We start from the raw sequence: 21,030 nt of genomic DNA, 5'->3' as shown, positions 1-21,030 counted from the left end.
ATTTTTAAAAATATAAGAACTAAACAATATGTTTTGTCAAAATATGGGGACTAATAAATTAATTACTATGCTTATAATTTATAAAGCACCTGAAACAAGCCAAAGCAGAGGTGAGTTGGTGGAAAGTTATTCCAGGAAGTAAGTATATTCATAACCATAATTTTATTACTTGGTTTATCGGGGGATTTATTTTTTTTAATAAAAATATCATATTTCAATTCATCAAATCACAAAGTACAAATACAGTACGGTCAAACTTTCCATCCATACAGGCTATAGTCAGTATAAGATCTACAAAGGAAAAAAAATAGACTACAAAGAGTAAGAAAAAGACTACAAAAAACAATAAAATACTACAAAGAGCAATAAAAATTTTGGAGAGAGAAACATTCGAAAGAAAAAAAATAGGGGAGAAGATGAAATATTTTTTTTAGAATGAATATTTTGTAATTTTTTAGAGATGATGGTTAATTATTATTTTTTTTTGACAATTTAAGAATAATGAGAGTAATTTTGAAATTGAATAATTAATAGAGCTTAAAATGGAAATGAAAACTTATTCTATTGTCCGGATATAATAGTTTATTGAATAAAAATCAACCAAGATTCTGCAAAGGAGTGTATTGGCGAGTAGGAAATGGATTGAATATTAACATATGGAATGACTTGTGGGTGCCATCACTCAATGCTCGCCGACCGCTGCTCTCGCTAATCACGCCAAGGCCGACACTTGTGAATGAACTTATTGAACAGGGCAGTTGCAGTTGGAACAGATCGCTCCTCCGCCAAGTCTTCCAGGACGAGGAAGTTCATGAGATCTTAAAGATCAACATCAGTTTCCGCTTACCCCCGGATAAGCTGTACTGGGGCCTCACACCTTCAGGTATATTTTTTGTCAAATCCTGTTATTACCTTGCAGAAAGCGTCCGCCTATCAAGCAGCAGCTTGACATCCAGAACAACAAGCAACAGGCTATACAAACAGCTCTGGAATTTCAAGCTCCCGGCGAAGATCAAACACTTCCTCTGACGTTTGATTCGTAATAGCTCCCAACAGGGGAAGCCCTTGGTCGGCGTGGGCTGACAAATATGATGTTGTGTCCGTGCTGCAACTACGGAAATGAAGATGCTCTTCACTGCATTATGCGCTGCCCGTACGCAAAGGAAATCTGGCGTCAAGCGCCTATACCAATTCGAGCTGATAAAGTTGCTGCTGCTGACCCCTTCGATTGGATGGAAATTTGCTGCGCACAACTGAAACAGACGGATATCAAAATGCTTGCAGTTCTTACCTGGTGGACCTGGTACCGGCGGAATGTTTGGAGACACGAGAGAAAGTGGATATCAGCAGAAACAGTTATTGCAAAAGCCCAACAATTCCTAATGGAGTGGTCGAAAACGAAAACGCCCCTGGCTCAAGCACTGGACCATAGTAATGTCACTCGTGATCAAACTCTTGACCCTAAGAAATTCTGGTGTCGACCCCCTCATGGTGTCATAAAAATTAATTATGACGCCTCCATGGGGGATAATGATCAGGATTGCAGGGTCGGGTTAATCGCAAGGGACTCGGATGGTCTGGTTATGGCGTCGGCAGGCATACCTATTGGCCCACAAATCTCAGCAGAAGCAGCCGAAACTCGGGCTATGCTTGAAGCGGTTATATGGGCGAGGAATTGTGGCTTTTCAGCAATTATCCTTGAATCTGACGCGAAAATGGTTGTTGATGCGGTAAACGCTAACCCCCTACCGAATACAGCTCTATAGGAAATCTATATGGATATCCTCACAGTTGCCTCCACCTTCAGCAGATGTTCATTTGTGCTCATATCTAGATTAGGCAATTGCGTGGCCCATGGGATCGCACAATGGGCTAAAGGGTTACCTGAACCAATGTACCTGATTGCAGATGCCCCGACAATTGTTTGGCACCTAATATGTAGTGCAGAATGAATAAAAGTTCTGCATTCTTCTCAAAAAAAAAATCAACCAAGATTTACTTTGTAATTTATGAGAACTTAGTGGATAAATAGGATAATTAAAATATTGTTTGTAATATGATTTATTAGAGGGAGAATAAAATTTTGTGTAATTATCAAATATATTCGTATTTATTGAGTAGCTTTCGACCAAATTAACTTATATATCTTATTCGCATTTAATGTTGGCTTTAATAATTTTAAAGCGATTTATTAGAATTATAGACGCAAAATAGAGAATTAACGGAAATATTTTTAATAGTGACGAAACCGCATTGAGACAAACTTGCAAGAGGGACGAAATGATATTTTAACAGCAGCGAAACCATAAAGGGCAAACCGGTAAGGGGCAACTGTCTTGTCCCATATCCCATCCATCACTGTTTGGTTGGTTTTAGAGCATCTCCAAGAGACTCTTAGTGCACTCTCTAAAAATAATACAAATAATTAACTCTTAGTGATTTAAGAGTGACTAAGACATATCATCTCCAACAATACTCCTTATCAAGGTTATCAAACCCGGACCGGCCCGGCCGGTTCAACCGGGTTGAACCGGACCCGGTAGGCATTCCGGTCCGGAAGTGACTATTTTATTACATCTTAGAAAACCGCTAAAAAACCGGTGACCCGGCCGGTTGAACCAACGACCCGAAAACCCGGTCACGGTTTTTACGGTCCAAACGGTTCAATATTTGAACTGTAATTTTTTTTTTAAGAAAATAAAAATTTAACTTTCAATTAAAATTACTAATCCAATTAAGAAAAACTTAACTTGAAATTCATTTTAAAAAAAATAACTTTCAAATTAGTATTAATGAAGTACTGGAATGTTTTTTTTTTTTGAAGAAGGAATATTTGTTAATGGTTTGGTATTCATACTTTTATTTGATTGTGTTGATAATTGATTTTTGTTTGTTCACATAGAACAAACCAATAAATTAAATCATGATAGAGGGATATGTAGTAAAAAAAAATATTAATAATATAGGTAATAAAATCAAGTTATATTATTTAATTTCATAATTTGGTTATATAACTTATATATATCAGAATATAAATTAATCAAGTTATGTTAAACTTTTGTTACATTCAGAATATGCAAGTTATAATTGGTCATGATAATTAAGTTATATATTAGAATATAAAATTCAAATTAACATTTTTATTATGTTGGAAGGTGCAAATAAAATGAAAATTATAATTTTTTAGGATTATTTGAACCTCGGTTCAACCCTGGTTAAACCTTAAACCCTTCACCCTTTATCTATTCCGGTTCTTTGACCGGTCCGGTTTTGATAACCATGCTCCTTATATTCACTATTTGTTTATTATTTTATTATTAAAATTATTAATTGTTGTTATCTTTACCAATAGTGTAAGGAGAGAGACTCCTCAATAATAAATTATTAATAAAAAATGAGTTAAGAGACACTAAGAGGTGGAGAGAGGCTTTCTATTAGAGCATCTCCAACAGTCTCTTAAGTTGGCTCTTAAGTTAAAATTTGAGGAGGGAGAATGAAAATTCATCTCCAACAGCCTCTTAGTGGCTCCTCAAATCACTAAGAGCCTCTACATCCTCTCTATTAATAGAGAGCCTCTCTCCACCTCTTAGTGCCTCCTAACTTTATTTTTTATTAATAATTTATTATTGATGTGTCTCTCTCCTCACACTATTGGTAATGTAACAATAAAGAATAATCTTAATAATAAAATAATAAATAAGGAGTGAATATAAGGAGCATTGTTGAAGATGATATATCTTAGTCACTCTTAAATCACTAAGAGTCAATTATTTATATTATTTTTAGAGAGCTCACTAAGAGTCTCTTGGAGATGCTCTTAATAGAGAGGATGAAGAGGCTCTTAGTGATTTGAGGAGCCACTAAGAGGCTGTTGGAGCTGATTTTTTATCCTCTCTCCTTAAATTTTAACTTAAGAACCAACTTAAGAGGCTATTGGAGATGCTCTTAAGAAATGAATTGATAGTTAAGGCGGCTCTAGAAAGCTGCCATAAGCATCCACCTAGGACCTCTTATTTAGGGGCATCAATGCTTCCTAAGCCTCCTCCCATTCAAGGAGTCCCATCAATTTTTTTTTTATATATAATAAAATTCAAAATTTATTTAATTATAAAATAATATTGAAATTGCGATTGCGATTATTGAAAATTATATTCAAAACCAATGATTGAATTTGATAGTAATCATATATAGAAGATGAGAACATAACCTCCTAAAATGAGATGAAAGTCCATAACAATAATACACATTATCTCTTTTTCTTTTTTTTTTTCATCATCGACTCTTAATTAATAACAATAATACAATATAGGGGCCCTCAAAATTTATTGTACAAATTGTATGTCGATAATAATAGGGACAAGTTATAGAATTAGTGGAAAGAGAGTGGATTTAGTCTCTACATATAAAAAAACAATTTTAAGTGTAGTATTTACTAGACGGCGCAATTTCAATATCATTATCAACGACTGATAACCTCATTAACAAATGCTTAGTTTTTTTCATTAATTACCAAAAAGATGTTTTGGGTAGTTAGAACCTTAAAGGTTGGAGAGTAGACATAACATGAAAAAAACTCATCTTTTTTTAACGAGATTTAAATTTGTACTATTTGGTAAACATTAACCTTAAAATTACACTATTTTACACGTGTAAGCTAAATTTGTTCTTCAATAACCATAAAAATATCCTAATTATTTTGTTCTCTACAAATTTTTCAAAAAAAATTGATTTTTATTTAATTATTTTGAGTCATGTCGAGAATAAATTAGGTTATATTTTTTTAAATTTAGATTTATAAAATATGGAGTATAAAACTGCCTATAGCCTCTATAAATTACTGGAGCCCTCCTCTTAGGCTCTGCTTGGTTGAGGGTTAATGGGGGTTAATTAAAGGAAGTTTAATTTTATAATCTTGCTTGGAAAGAAGGTTAAACAAGTTAGTGAGTTTTTGTAAGGTTAAAGGAAGGTTAAATGGAGGTTTAAAAACATTAAAAAACCTCCAAATTCAATCCCACGGATTTGGTGGATCTCAAGGTTAAATAAAATCACATGCCAAAATTATCCTTATCTTATTTTTTTAATCTTTGAAATATCCCCATCTAATCCTATCATACCGTGTATATAAAATATCCTATCTAACCTAGTGCAATTATTGAAGATATTATTTTGCGCCGACTTCATCTGTACTTCTGCCTCTCTGCTTCTGCCTCAGTGCTTCTGCCTTGTGATTCCATTGTGGTGCTTCTCTCTCCTGGTAATTCTTTAAATATAATATCATTATTTTGTTCTATTAAATGCTTTAGAATATATAAAAGGTTAAAGATTAATAATGATCATGTTTTTGTACCTTTTTGATTTATATTAAATGATGTGTAATACTATGCAAAAAAAAAAAAAAAAATGACGTGTAATATATATTGATACCATGTGTTGGCTTTGTATCGTTCATGGTACCATGTGTTTGTTTGTGTAAATTTTGTGTTTTGTATGGTAACAGAGTAGGTGTTGGTGGGTAGAGTCATATTTAGAAATTTATTAAATGATATTAAATATTTCTATTTACCAAAATAGTTTTTGGAGAAGTATTAATTTAGGTTCCCCGTATAAAATAGCTCAAATATATGCTTAATGTTTAAAAAATAGAATCAATTTAGGCTTCGATAACAGAATGAGACACGTTATTAATGTGATTCCGTTAACGGAGTAATAGGAATGACGTGTCCACTCCGTTATCGAGGTCTAAATTGATTTTTTTTAAACATTAAGCTTTTATTTGTGTTATTTTATACATAAAGTTTAAATTGGTACTTTTTTAAAAATTATAGACCTATTTTGGCATTTTATCTCTGTAAGTAATGAATTTGATTTAGAACTAAAAAAAATTAAGTTAAATATTAATTATTTTAAACTTTTTTTATTGTTATTATTTCTTGTGAAATGTGTCTTTGTGCATTGATGTATTTTGAATGCTTTCACCATCCTGTCTTTTTGTCTTTTGGTTACTATTGAGAAAATGACTATTTTGTCTTAATCTGTTAATATATTAATTAGATAGCTCATCACCTCAAGTACCCTTTTTCACATATTTTGAGTCAAAAAGCTTGAACTTTACCCAAATTCATATATTTTGAGTCAAAAAGCTTGAACTTTATCCAAAACAATTTGCGGATAATTTTATTATTATTGCAAAATTTTGATTTGCACCCATTATTTTTATTGTTTGATGTTATTAATTAAAAAAAGTAAAATTGTAGCATTTTAAACTTGAGGGATAAAGTTGCTCATGATTGTGACATTAATGGTATTTTTACATATTATCCTTAATTGAATTATGTAATAATTAAATGCTTGTGTTTATTTATTGTTAAATATTTAAGTTTTTCTAATGTTATTCACATATGATACTATTTTTTTAGATGGACGATGATGAACTTAGTTTGTTGCTATTGCAACATATGCATCATTTAGCCGCAATTCAAGCTGTTTGTGCTATAGTTTATTGTTATGCGATGCATAAATATAATAAGCATCGAATAACACGCGATTTAAGATTGAAGGAGAGCAGGTAAGAGATGAGTTAATGACACATTTATCGTCAAGTACACTTTGTCATAGTGTTATAAGAATGAGTGCTTCAACCTTTTTAGGATTGTGTGACTTGTTAGTTAAACATGGTGGTCTTAGACCAACTATAAGAGCAAGTGTTCAAGAGCAAGTAGCAAAAGCCCTTTGGTTGTTAGGACATAATGTTTCTCATCGTGAAATTTCTTTCTTTTTTCGTCGTTCCGGTGAGACAACAAGTCGTCATTTTCACAATGTTTTAGACTCCATAATAGCATTGCACACCATGCTTTTGAAACAACCAGATGGGTCACAAATTCCTAGCGAAATATTGACCAAGGATAGATTCTACCCATACTTCAAGGTGATTAATTATTTAGTGCATAAATATTTATTTTAAATTTGTATTGTTTGAGTATTAAATATAAAATTTAATGTCAGGTAAAAGTCCCTTATGTAGATGCTCCTAAATATCGTGGAAGGAAAGAATACCCTACTCAAAATGTATTAGCTGCATGTACTTTTGATTTGAAATTCACATATGTGTTAACTGGGTGGGAAGGGACAGCATCTGACTCAAGAATCATAAAAAATGCATTATCTAGACAACACCCTCTTAAAATTCCAGAAGGTAATTTTATGTAAGGCTTAATTTTCTTAGGATGTATATATATTAGATCATGCAATAACAAAGTTCATTATATGTTTAGGAAAATATTATCTTGTTGATGTTGGATTCATGTTGAGAAGTGGACTTATTACACCTTATAGAGGAGAGCGATATCACTTGAAAGAGTATTCAAGAAATCCTCCACAAAATGCTCGTGAATTATTTAATCTTCGACATTCATCCTTACGTAATGCAATTGAACGCTCATTTGGAGTACTTAAGAAAAGATTCCCTATCATAGGAAGCTCATCGGAGCCACACTATAATGTCAAAACACAAAATGAAATTATTTGTACATGTTGTATATTGCATAACTATTTAATGGGTACTGATCCAAGTACTGAAATACTTGCTGAAGTTGATAGTGAACTTGAAAATGCGAATGATTTACAACAAGAGCATCATGTCAGTAGAGAAAGTAATGAAGAAACTAGAAAAGGGGAGTTTCTAAGGGATTCTATGGCTGCTGAAATGTGGGTTGACTATACTCAATGATTTGATTGCTATTTTGTGCTATTTGAAGTGAAACATTTTATTTTTATTTTTTTACTTTATGAATGTAATGTTATTATTAGCTTTAAGATCTATGTATTAGACATACACAATAAATTAAATTTACTCATTTTGTTATGTTTTTTATTTAATATTTTTTATTTTCTAGCATTACAATGTTTGTTTAAATTTTTTTTTTTTGTAGTTGTAAGTATGCCGCCAAAAAGAGCACTTAATCCAAGTAATGGTGAGGTGAATACATGTACTTGGACACCAATTATGGATGATGCCTTAATTGATGCATACTTGAATCAAGATAAAATTGGAAATAGAGTTGGAGGAACATTTACTACAAGTGCATTGGAGAATATTGTTAAGGAGCTAAAAGAAAAGTTTCCTGATAAGCCGATAGACAAAGAAAAAGCTCAAAACCGAATCAAAGTCATGAAAAGGACATTCACCCGTTGCTATGATGTTTTCAAAAATGGAATGAGTGGCTTTGCTTGGAATCCATCGACTGAAATGTAGAGTGCTGAATCTGAAGTGTGGAAACAACTAATTGAGGTTAGTATTATATTAAGAATAATAAATTTGTTATAGTGTATGTTGCTATAATCTCATTCCTTAAAAATTTAATATAAGTATTTTTCATGTATAGTCTAAACCTGAGGCTCAAGAATGGATGAATAAACGTACTAGAAATTATGAAAAGCTAGCTGAGCTTTATGGACAAGATAGGGCAACTGGACTACTTTCTGAAGATCCTATAGAGATTTCTAATAGGAGAAGAATTAACACAAATGTTAACCCTACTTTAGAGCACACAATTGATGGAGTTGATTTTGGGGTTTCTCAAAATGATATAAGATTGGAAAATTTTGGTGAATATGAAGATATAGATGCTGATATTGACATTAGGCGAAGAAGATCCAGAGGCAATTCTGAACCTCCACTTCGAAGCAACTCTGAACCTCCATCTTCCTCGAAATCAAAGAAAACTAAAAAGTCTAATAATGATGATGATGGATTCACAAGCTTGTCTAATTCAATGGTTAATATGGCTAATGCTATAAAGGAATCATCAGACAATATGTCAAATGCCATATTAGCTAAAAATGCAACTTCAAATTGCGATGTGTGGGTTTTGCTTGAAGAGATGGGAGTCGAGTCTCAAGATATTGCAGATGGCTATGTTTTTCTAGCAAAAAATCCAAATATATTGGAATCTTTGCTTAAGTGCCCGACAAATCAACGCAAAATTGTTTTATTCAAAATCATGCATCCATAAATAAGGTTTGATTACTAAATGCTTCTTTTTTTTTCTATTAATTTCTTTACTGTATTCTTATGTATTTGTTTTTACATTTCATGTAGGAATGATGGCTCATTTGGAAGTAAGATCGACAATATCAAATAATTTCTTATCTTTTTTTTTGAAAGGGACGAATTTTAAGTATGTTTAGCATTTGGATATTCATTTATTGCATGGATTTTTATGACCTATTTTAAAAATAAATTTTAGCATGTTTTGAACATTCAAATATCTAAATAACGAGGTTGCTATTAGTTAGAGTTATAAGATTTTGTTAATTATTTTATTTTGTTTGATATGAATAATTTTTTGAGTAATGCTTATGTCTAACTTTTAATAATTATTGTGTGCCAAACAAAAAATTATTGCAAAAGAGTGATGTTTTTTTCGAAATGCAAAAGAATGGTTAAAATTTAATAATTGCAAATTTGAATTGGTATATAGTTTTTTCTTTATGATATTACTGCAAAAGAAATAATAAAAGAAAACAATATATGAGCATATGCTTAGTATAATAATGATGTAAAAAAATATTTTAGTTATGTGTTAGTATGGTACGGATTTTAAAGATATATAATTATGTATAAATAGGGTATTTTTGTAACTAATATATATAACCTCTCTTTATAAAACCTTCCAAACAAGCACAGTTAATTATTTAACTTTATGAATCCATCCCATGTATCCAAGCAAGGTTATTTTAATAACCTCACCTTACCTCACCTCACCTCACTCTCCCCCCCTTCCCTTTAATTAACCCCCATTAACCCTCAACCAAGCAGACCCTTAGTAGTCAAGAGCACAATAGCTTTTTTTTTTTTTTTTTGGTTTACTCAAGAGCATAATAGCTAGTTATATGGACTGAGAGACAATCTGTGTGTTTTGTGTCAACATGCTAAGGAAACTATTGTGATTTTTTTTAAATTACTCTATATGTCATGAAATCAAGCACACTTATGGTATTCATAGATCACTTAACAAATGAAAGAGAATTGTTAGTTGATTGTCTAAAAAAAGCTAAATGAACAGTTCGGTGGTCAGTTCGATAAAATCTCAGCTCGACTCGGCTCGACTTGTAAATGAGCCATCCGTGAGCATGATTTATTGGCTCGGTTCATAAACGAGCCGAACTTGAGCAGGAAAAAGCTCGGGGGTTGATTGCATCGTCATCCGCGAAGTGTTGATTGCACCTTTAGCAGATGAAGTGATATCCATTTTTTTACCTCCGCCCAAAAACACGTAGTTTTGGCTTGGGTAGGGCAAACCAATTTTAAATCCAACACATAAGGTTTAGGTATGTGTTTTGTACTCTAAATCACATCTGGGTCTAAAAATGCTACATGTTAGGAATTTTGAGGATAAATTTAGTAAGATATATAAACAATGGTTCTATACATATATTTAGTAAATTAATTATATATAATTATTTATTTATTTTCATAAAATTATACTCTATAATATGATCCTAGATCCTAAATAATAAATCATAAATCCTAAACTTTAAAATATAAACTCTAATTTCTAATTTATAAATTTTAATTCCTAAAATATATAATAATAAATTATTAATCCGACATATAAATAGCGTGATATATCAAAAATATAATATAATTTCTTAAAATTGAGATATTATAAGTAGGAATTATTTATTATCGATTTAATAAATTTGCAAGATAAAAAGGAGAATAGAAAAGAAAGACAATAACCGAATTTTTGATAATCTCATTAAAAAAAATATAAGGTGAAAGAAAACTATAACATAACATTTTTTTCCATAATCTTTAAAATGGTTCAATTTTATTCTTAATAATTACAACAAAAAAATATTAACAAATTGTGTCAATTTAAAAAATAATTTATCAAATGTGTCTTCTTAATTATGAATATTATCATCTCCATTTTATATGTACGTTATTTTATGACTTATCACTAACATATTACAAACATATGTATATATATGAAAAAATTAAAAAATATACCGTGTTCTGTACGAACTGGACAAAAAAAAATCTAAATATTTTGTAAAATTTTAAATTTTTAATATTTAATTCTATTATGAAATTTTAATAATGTATAATAATTTAGAACCGATTAATATTTAACTGATGCAGAATATTAGAATAAAATATCAGTATTTTGTTAATAATATTTAAAATTGACTCAATTTGTTAAAGTTAGGGATAAAATTATTCTTATTACTAATATTAGATAATTTACTTGCATCATTTTAAATGGTATATATTGATATCGCATTTCTTGTAAACTTCGTTTCCGATAATCTGAGATTACAAACGATGTCAGAAAAGGGGGGTCGAAGTCCGGCGCACCCTCTCCGATGCTAAAGTTAGAAGATATTAGAGATAATATCTAGCCAACAAGTAACAAAAAGTGAAATATAAAATAGTTGAAGTAAGATATATAAGCTTGTATTATATCTCTGTTATTTATAGATAAAATAAAACATACATGGACACGTGGCAACACCTGATAGGTCTTTAGACCCTATTTTTCCGTACCACAATATTTTGAATGTGGGGAGCGTGTATTTGGAATCTAGCATGTACATTGGTCCACGTGTTTCTAAATACAACTTTTGAAGACAACCTTTTCGGCTAAAAATGATATTATAATAAGCTTTGGTGCAATTGGGTCCGTATGAAGACTTCGTATCATAACGGGATCTGACTTCCAAAAACCTAAATGATTTAGTATCGATAGATAAAATTGTTATTACCTACTCTAATACCTTATCTAAAAATGAAATTGATAAAAGTGATGAAATCAAACACATTTAAATTCCTTAATAATTAAGTATGCAGCCCGGTTGTGAGTTGTGGGTTCCATCCAATCCAACCCATGAACATGTTGGATAATTTAAACGAGAAGCCAATCCAATTCCCAATCAATACGACAGTGTTTCATCACCGGTACTTGAAAGTCCAACATTGCTTGCAAAACAAAAAAGTTGTCTAATAAAGGGGCATTATCCAGCATTCCAAAATTACCAAAATATAATAACCTGGTCCCAGCTAATGTTCCAAACATAGTCGGCTGGAAACATCCGATTGGCCACGTAGGATAAAATATTAGCTCGGGCACTTTAAATCTCCGTGTTCCTGTTTACACCCAAGCAACTTCTCGCTTTTAAGCAATCATTCCCTTAATCCCTGTCCGTTTACTTTCCCTCTTTGTTCATCTTCTCCGTCTGTGTTTCCTTCCACTGAAAGAAAGATCGCCGGCGTTCTTTCTGTTTGACGATAACGGAATTAATAACCCGATCGGAACCAGCGATGCACCAAGGAGATTACAACTCCGTCTCCTATTATCCGTACCCTCACCCTCAAAACCCTAACCCTACTCCCACCATCCCTAATCCTAATTTAGCTGATCTTCATCAGAATTCTTACGCATCAGCACCGCCGTTCACGAACAGTTACACCCCCTCCGATTACCCTGCTTATCCTCCTAATTATCCTCCATATTCTCAAAATTCAGATCCTGTGCCTCCTCCTACCGCTCCTTCATACAATCCACCCCCGCCAGTGCCGTCAGCAACTACACCAGCTTTGAACCCTAACAGTCTGCAATCTTCTTTCCATCCGCCACAACAATCTCAGCCACCGAATTTTCCTCCTTACGAGTCACATGGGCCCTATCAGCCTGCTGCCACTCAGCAATCTTACTATCCTCCATTTGATCAGAATTCGGCAGCTTCCAGTTATGCACCTCCTCCTCCACCTCCCCCTTCCTCAATTGCACCAAATCCTAACCCTAGTGCCAATACACCTTACTCCTCCATGTACAGTGGTCCTCCCTATAATTCTCTAGGATCATCCGTGCCACCTGCCTATGACAATTCATATGAGAATACTGCGAAATTTGATTACGGCGTTGGGTATTTTGATGATAAGTATGGGGGTTATAATAGAAGCGGGTCTGATTTGGGGTCGGATCTATATAACAAACGGTCGGAGAGCAGGTATGATATGGGTCGGGATGATGGCTACGGAGATGGCGTTTATGCTTATGAAGGGGGCAGAATGGAGCCTTATGGAGCCAGGGGAACTGCACCGAAATCATCAAATTCGGCTTTATTTGATGATTATGGGAGAGCAATTAGCTTCCCTTCTGGGAAGGATTCATCAGCTGGTTCTGTTTCTGGTTCAGGAAAGATTGTTCGAGCTGTACCTAAGGCAGAGACGCAGCAAGATGTTAAGAGTGGAGTCCAGAAGTTCAGGGTTAAGCTTTTGGCTGAAAGCGGGGGCCAGAGTACCATGGATGTGCTTTGCCAGGTACTTCACTTTTTTCTATAAATTTTGTGCTAGATATGTTTTTGAATTGCCTATGGAAATTATGTGATCACTTCTCCAATTTACCAACACGTTTTAGTGTTCGGACTGTGTTATTGAATTGCATAGGAACCTTCTTGTACAATTCTTGATTGTCTAACCTGGCTATGTGTGTTAAATTCTACATGTTAAAGGTTGCCGTTGATTAACACTCGATATCTTGGCTCTGTTATGACCTATGCTTCACGGAAACTCTTCTTCATTAGCTTTTCCGTGTTTCTTATCCTTGTTTGTATCAGTTTCTTTTCCGTTTCCATTACCATTTCTTAGCTATATTTTTTAGAAATAAAGTGTTGCGGTTTCTATTTCCATGCAACATAACATAGGTTATTACGACTACTAAACATGTATAGTCATCCTCTGTTCACCTTATCACTACCAAATCAGACAAGTATGATTAACAACCACCAAGTAACATGTATCTATAGGAAATGACTCATGACTTCTCTTACTGCATTCTTTAGCTGATGTCGGTTTAGTCAAGTTATGTGGTACTTTAAGTTTGTGGCCCTTTTGAGAATTACTCTGTCAGAAACACAACCCTATGAGGAATTCTGTTTATTTCGGAATGTTTTGTATGATGCTGAATAAGTTGATTATGGTGTGGGAGCTAATAGAGTGATGTATCATGTGTGTTTGAAAATAATTTTTGTTATTTTTAAATAAACTTGAGATAACTAACTTCACTAGAAGCAAAAAAAAAAAGAAAAAGAAGAAGAGAGAAAGAGAGGGCAATGTGAATATTATAGGGGAATATGTGATTGATAAGAATGCCATATTAAGCAATATATTTATACTGGTCAGCTATGATGCACACATGTTAGACGTAGTTTCCAGTATGCAACATGTTTCCGATGCCGGGATGATTGGATACTCAGTAGGAAGCTACTGGGGAATGTTTCTGTAATTTGAAGAAATTGGATCCAGTATTATTATAATAAAGAATACATGTTTCCTGGGTGGACTTCCTGAAAATTTCCTTCTGTTTTTATCCTAATTTGAAATAAATTAGGAATATCAATATTGTTGCTGAAACCTAAACTAGATTGGTCAATATTGGGTATTTGTTCTAACATAGTTGTTAAAGGCACATCCCAGACTCTAGGCGCAAAAGGCACTAGGCTGAGTGCCTTAGCATCCCCAAAGCCGCGTGCTATTCCCACAGCGAGCCTTTCTGCGCCTGGTCGTGGTTGTAAGAGGCGCGCACCTATGTGTCAGTTTTTTTTAGTGTTTTAATCTGTAGCATTGGATTATACACATCCATTGTCCAAAATAAATAACAAAAACAAAAGGAAGAAAAGAAAAGAAATGCATACTTTGAAGAGATGTAGATACACAATGGGAAATTGGCTTTGTAGACGAGTGAGTATGAAGAGGATTAAATCCTTGAAGAAGAACTTGATGGTGTTGGAGTTGAGGAGAGTGATGATAATGAGTGATGTATTTGGAGACTTTTGATGAGAAGTAGCTATTAGTCAACTCAGGATTTACTGTTTAGTGAACACTTGAACTTTAGAATATGGGGTTTGTTGCATGTTAGAATTTATGATTATGAATATTTTCATGATCTAGTATTTATTTCATTTTGATTTTAGAACTTATCTTTTCTTATATTTGAAATATCATCATGGTTTTATATATTTTTATTCTTTTAGTGCGCCCTGTGCCGCTCAGGCACGCCTGCACCTTGTGCCAAGGCTCTAGGACACCTTTGAATAACTAATCTAATTCCAAATCCAATACCATTATGGCATAATTTTGAGTTTTATTGGAGTTACAAGTCTTTGTCCATTTCTATAAAAGCAGTCTCTTCAATATCAAAGGTATACTGGTGGAGCAAACTACTCTCCTAAAAACTAAATTCCATTGAATTCATATAAAGATAACAGTAATTTCCATTCTTTACCCAAGACGAAGGTGAATCCGGTTCTGTTTGTGTAGTTGGAATCCAAGCAAATACTATTTTTTGTATAAAAAAAGAGCACCGTTCCAAAAGCAACTTCTGTTTTAGTGTTTTTTTCATGCATGTCAAATTAATCATCTCTTGAGTGTTGATCTATTTCGAACTGTTGAGTGTTGACAATTTTTTGCTTATTGAGTTTGATTTTGTGTATAGAATATGAGATATTGTTTGGTTTGTTTGTAAGCAAATTATTATAGAATGAAGGAGACGATAAAAGTGAAATTGGAACTCCATAATCTTGTCCATCACGAGGTCAGCGAGACTTTTGTTATAAGAATAATAAGATCTGTTAATTAGAATAATTAGAATTATATAATTAAAATAATAATATATATAAATCTTATTGATTTGATTTGAACTATAGTTATGTTTGTTATAAAACCTATTTTTATAATTTTCATATTTATAAATGCACCCTTATATTTTTATTATGTACACAACATATGTCCTATATTTTTTGGAAACAGCATTTCCTGTGTCCATGTCCGTGCAACATAGCTGGTCAGTCATCACAGAACCACACCTTATTTCTATATTAAATTCAACATGTTAATTATAGAGAATATAGAACCATAAAAACAATGGATTTCTATTCTTGTTATATCTTGCTCTTGTAGTGTGGTTAGCGAGGGAAATTTTTAGGCACTCAGTGGTGGTGCAAAGACTTCCAGGAATTTTAAAGTTAGCTGTAATAATTATGATGTATGTAAAGAAAACAGAAAAACAGCAAGAAGACCTTGGAATTTAAGCATATAAAGTTGTGTTTCTTTATCTTTCTCTGACAAATCTGTAAATCATTCCACTTCTGATAGATTTTGTTATAAAATTGAACTAAGAATACCAGCTTGCAACGAACTCCATAAGGTTGTTTAGAATTTTATATGTTGTAGATGGTTGCTTGAGTTTTAGCCTCCTGATAAATGGTGGAGCATTTCAGGTAGTGTATGAGTGACTCAAATTTTCTGTACCAACTTAGTTTTATCTTAAAATGGATGTTGAATGCTTCTTCTCCAACATAGTATCTCGTCTTTTAGTGTTCTACTGTTGTTCAATAATATTGGTTTCTTACATGTATATCCTCTTGCAGATTGGTTTGGATGGAATTCGTATGCTTGATCCCAATACCAGTCGGACACTGAGAATATATCCCCTTGAGAATATAACAAGATGCGATGTAAAATATCAATTCCCTTTCCTTCTCTCGGCCTTTCTTTTGTTGATACTCTAATGGCTTAACATTGAGATGTACATTCTTCTTATGTAGAAAACAGATTCATCTACTTTTGCATTCTGGTCTAAGAGCTCTGTGGATATTGAACCAAGGCGAATCAGATTGCAATCAAATAGTTACACTACAAATACTCTACTTGACACGGTGACAGCTGCAACTGTGCAGGTGCGATATATAGGAATTTGATGTTCTTGATAGTGACAGCTTGTTGCATTTGTGCCAATGCTTCAAAGAAATTCAATGAGGAGATACATTGTTGATTTTATTATATGTAGAAGATGAAAAATAAAAAATCTTGGAAAAAGTGGGTTAATATCTGGTAAACATGTCATTAGTTTTATTCTGTCCAAATTGTTGGAGATTTCAGTCTAGAATTAGAGAACAAAGATATTAGTTGGATATATGTGTGTGTGTGTGTATATATCGGAATATATATGGGCACTGGATTGATTGATTGATTTATTTGCTTCCCATAAAATATATATCTTTTGTTAGTTTAAATTTCAAACTGACTACCGTTGTTATTAATGCTGTAATGCATCGGGCAATTCACTTCGTGTTCCGTTCTCATTTCCTCGCTGACTTTGTCGGCTTAATTGTATTTCAGATTCACTGGTCATTCAATAAGTGATTATCTCATTTAGGGGGTTTTGTGCTTGATGCTTTGCGAAGGAGTTGGAGGTTTTTCTTATGTGTGTATGGTGGCACTAAATGCACAGTGGATTGAGTAGCTATGTCTAAATTTTGGAACAAAAATTTTCACCTCCAAGAAATGTAAAAGTTATTTCTATTTTAATAACAAAAGAATGTGTCCTTTTCCTGGTTTTGCTTCTTTTCTCATAGAGGACTAATGTATTCTTAAAGATTCACTATTGTTGTAGATGCTCAACTCTTTAGCCTCTATTGATGGTACCACGACGAGTAGAACTCAATATCCACATGTTAATTTCATTTCTTTTAAGTTTCTTTCCTAGGTTGTAGGCATTCCACTTTCTCTAAATTTGTTTTTTTGATGTTGATGTTCAGTTGTGACCTTTCTTCTTTATTCTTGAAAAGCAGATCAAGGAGATGGGTGCAAGAAGCAGGCCTACTGATTTTTCCAAGACAACTGACCAGTCTACAGAGAAGAAGAAAGGATTGGTTGATTGGATGAACTTGATGAAGCCAGGCAATGAAGAGAAGGATCATTGGGTAAAAATAGATCTTAGTTGAAATTATTTTTTGAATGTCATCCTTAAGGGAATAGGATTTGAAATATTGTAATATTATATTTTTTCATATATCATATTTATTTTCACAAGTATACACATAATCACAGTTGCTATTTTTTTTTAATTTTATTTCCTTGCTTATTGTATTGTGGATTTTGTAGTTAATGGTGTTGCCTATGTTTTTCCTTTGTTCTTTATCCAGGTCCCTGATGAAGCTGTTTCAAAGTGTACAGCATGTGGTACAGATTTTGGGGCTTTTGTTCGCAGGGTAAAAGTTAATTCCAATTCTTGATGAGCCAAACCTTTGACTGCATTATTGTGTTAAGCTTAATGCTTCTATATCCTTTTTATTTATCAGCATCACTGCAGAAACTGTGGAGACATTTTCTGTGACAAGTGCACACATGGCAGAACTGCTCTCACTGCTGAGGAGAATGCGCAGCCTGTTAGAGTTTGTGACCGATGTTTGGTAAGTGTTATATATATACATATGCATCCAATTTGTGCTATATTCAGATGCCAACTTGCTGATATGTTCTCTCATCATTATTGTGGGTGGATTTTTAGGTTGGTTTACCTTCCTTTTTATTTCATGGTCCCAGATATTGTGGAACTGATGTGGCAGACATCTTAGTGGTTTAAGTTAGTGAATTTTTCCTGTAAAAAATATGGATGCTTTCAATGAGGAAATCAAAACTATTGGAAATGGTTTTGATTACTTGTTCCTAATGGCACTCTCTTGGAATGGTTTTGATTACTTGGTCCTAATGGAACTCTTTTTTTATTTATGTTACCATTTGTGTATTTGTTTTCATTTAAAAAAAATAGGCATAGTTATTAAAGGAGGCCCAGGCGTGCACCTGAGCACCTGAGCAACACAAGGCGCAATAAAGCAAAATAATATATAAAATCATAAACCACAATAGTTAAAATTTCTAAAATGCAACAAATAGTCAAATACTAAATTATATCCAATCATCCATGATCTTAATCATAAAATGCATGAAATAGTTTCAAAATGAACTACCAACATAATCATAATTCATAATAAAAATGCTAAATCTAAAGACTAAAAAACTTCAACCAAATTGCAAGTTAATTAACTAATAGTCTAATAACTGCTTTTCCTTGAGAATAAACTCTCTATTTGTGATATTTTTGAACTTTTCAAAATGGAGCAGTGTTTTTTTGTGTGTTGTTCTTTGCCATATTTCTGCCGTCCAAATTTGCACCAAGGTGCGCCTCAATCAAGGAGCTAGGCTCAATAAAGTGCAATCAGGCACGCACCCCTTGAACAGAGTGACATGCCTGGAGCCTAGTGCTTTTTGAGCCTGAGGTGCGCCTTCAGTAACTATGATTTTTCCTGTCAAAGAACATGGATGCTTTCCATGAGGAAATCAAAACTGTTGCAGATGGTTTTAGATAGGCATGCTACAAAACTATGAATTAGATTGCTAGAATGGTACTTGATTGCTTGTTTCTAATGGATTTTTTTTTTCATGGCATTAGGATTTGAGTTATTTATTCTCATTTTAAAACATAGGGTTTTGTTTTATTTGAATGAGTCCATGATGTGCAGTGACAAAAGAGCATGATTTGAATATTGTTGTTGTCTCGGTTTTCATTTTGATAATTATATCATACCTTCAGGCAGAAGTGACTCAGAGGCTAAGTAATGCAAAGGAAGCAGCTAACAAACCTGCTGGATTGCAGTCACACGAGGATCTTGCGAGGAAGCTTCAGGTAAGCAATGTATTAACTTGGGGCGTGCTTGGGTGTTCGCACAATGTTCACAGCTACGAACACTCGTTTGAATTTGTATTCGAGATCTATTTCTTGTTCTTCAATTTGTATGAATGACGCTCTTTTGTCACAGGAGGAAATGGAGAAAAATCGCAAGGCATCATCAGGTAATAATGTACTTCTATTGAAATAATGAAATCAATAATTCCTTGTACTGGGAGCGCAAGTTGCATAATACAAAATCTTCACTAAAGTTTGATTTTATCAATGAGCCCGATGGTAGCGTTAAAACATTTCTGATTCTGATTTGTCAGGATCCAAGTCAGATGGAGGATATGGAAGTGGAAGGCGGATGAAGGAAGTGGCCTGTCCTACTTGTACTGTTCATTTGCAGGTTTGAATTCATTCTCGACTGTAGTATTATAATGATAATTTCCCAGAATTTTTGTTAATTTACTGTGGGTGGTCGTATATATAACAGGTCCAGGTTCCTAGCTCGGGTTCTGAAACTATTGAGTGTGGAGTCTGCCAACATCCGTTTCTTGTAAGTGCCAACTAATTCTGCATCAGCGAAGGCGACAGTCGCCTGTATAAATTGCTATTCCAATACAGGAGAGGTGCCAGTCCATTTTTAAGACTTGAACTGTGAAGTTATATATTGGTTGGAAAAAGGTGCCAGCATGTAATTATCTTGCTTATTTGCGTTTACAAAATGCCGCTGAAAGTTGAGTTCCTATTTGATTTAAAGAAGCTTATGGATTTGTAATTTGATCGTGCATGTTTATAATCAAATAAAAGATTGATTCATCATTTTTCACTGAAGCAGCACCCCTTCTATATTTGAAAATTGACAAGATTTGAAAACTCTAAATTTAACTCACAATCAAGAATTGGAACTCCTTATGGCATGGTAAATTCAATATCATCTTTATGTTCCTCAACGGTAAAAAAAATTATATTTCTCATTACTCTAGTGAATTTCACTTTATTGGCATTTATTTTTGAGGTTGGGCATCAACACACAATTGAGAATTGAAACTCTCATTTTTATGTTCTTAGAAATATATAAAATAATGATCGAGAAATTGTATTTCTCATTTCTTTACAGAGTTTCACTTTACTTGTATTTATTCTTGAGGTTGGACATCAACTCACAATTGAGAATTGGAACTTCCATCTTTATGTTCCTAGATATATACAAAATAATGATAACAAAAAATTATATTTCTCATATCTCTATTTATTGTTGAGGTTGTTGAGATTGTTCTTTTGGATGAGCCTTCTGCAAGCTCAACATCTTCAAAGAATCTTGAATTACTTGTCTTATAAATTCTTAGTAGTGAAAACATAGAATTTAGAAACATAGAATTTAGAAACCACTATATTCACAGTATCCAATGAAAAAACAAAAAATCATTTTTCAAGACCAGTTTTTTTTTTCAATTTGTCTATATGATATAACCATAGGTTGACAATCCCACACATTAAGGGGGTGTTT

At 33.1% G+C, this 21,030-nt stretch overlaps 1 protein-coding gene across 1 annotated transcript; it reads left to right on the top strand.

Annotated features, from left to right (window-relative positions):
• The first annotated feature begins 12,158 nt into the window (after positions 1–12,158).
• LOC136235269 (protein FREE1) lies at positions 12,159–20,342 on the top strand. The gene is made up of 10 exons (XM_066024864.1): positions 12,159–13,327; positions 16,435–16,521; positions 16,612–16,743; positions 17,638–17,769; positions 17,992–18,057; positions 18,148–18,258; positions 19,440–19,532; positions 19,666–19,699; positions 19,847–19,926; positions 20,014–20,342. Exons 1-10 carry the CDS (start codon positions 12,326–12,328, stop codon positions 20,089–20,091), a joined length of 1,815 nt encoding a protein of 604 aa, XP_065880936.1. The 5' UTR covers positions 12,159–12,325; the 3' UTR covers positions 20,092–20,342.
• Positions 20,343–21,030: the final 688 nt, after the last annotated feature.

Source organism: Euphorbia lathyris, chromosome 7, assembly GCF_963576675.1.
Source record: "Euphorbia lathyris chromosome 7, ddEupLath1.1, whole genome shotgun sequence".
Lineage (NCBI taxonomy): Eukaryota > Viridiplantae > Streptophyta > Magnoliopsida > Malpighiales > Euphorbiaceae > Euphorbia > Euphorbia lathyris.
Note: the sequence above shows the minus strand (reverse complement) of the source record. Positions and strands in the feature narration are given on the sequence as shown.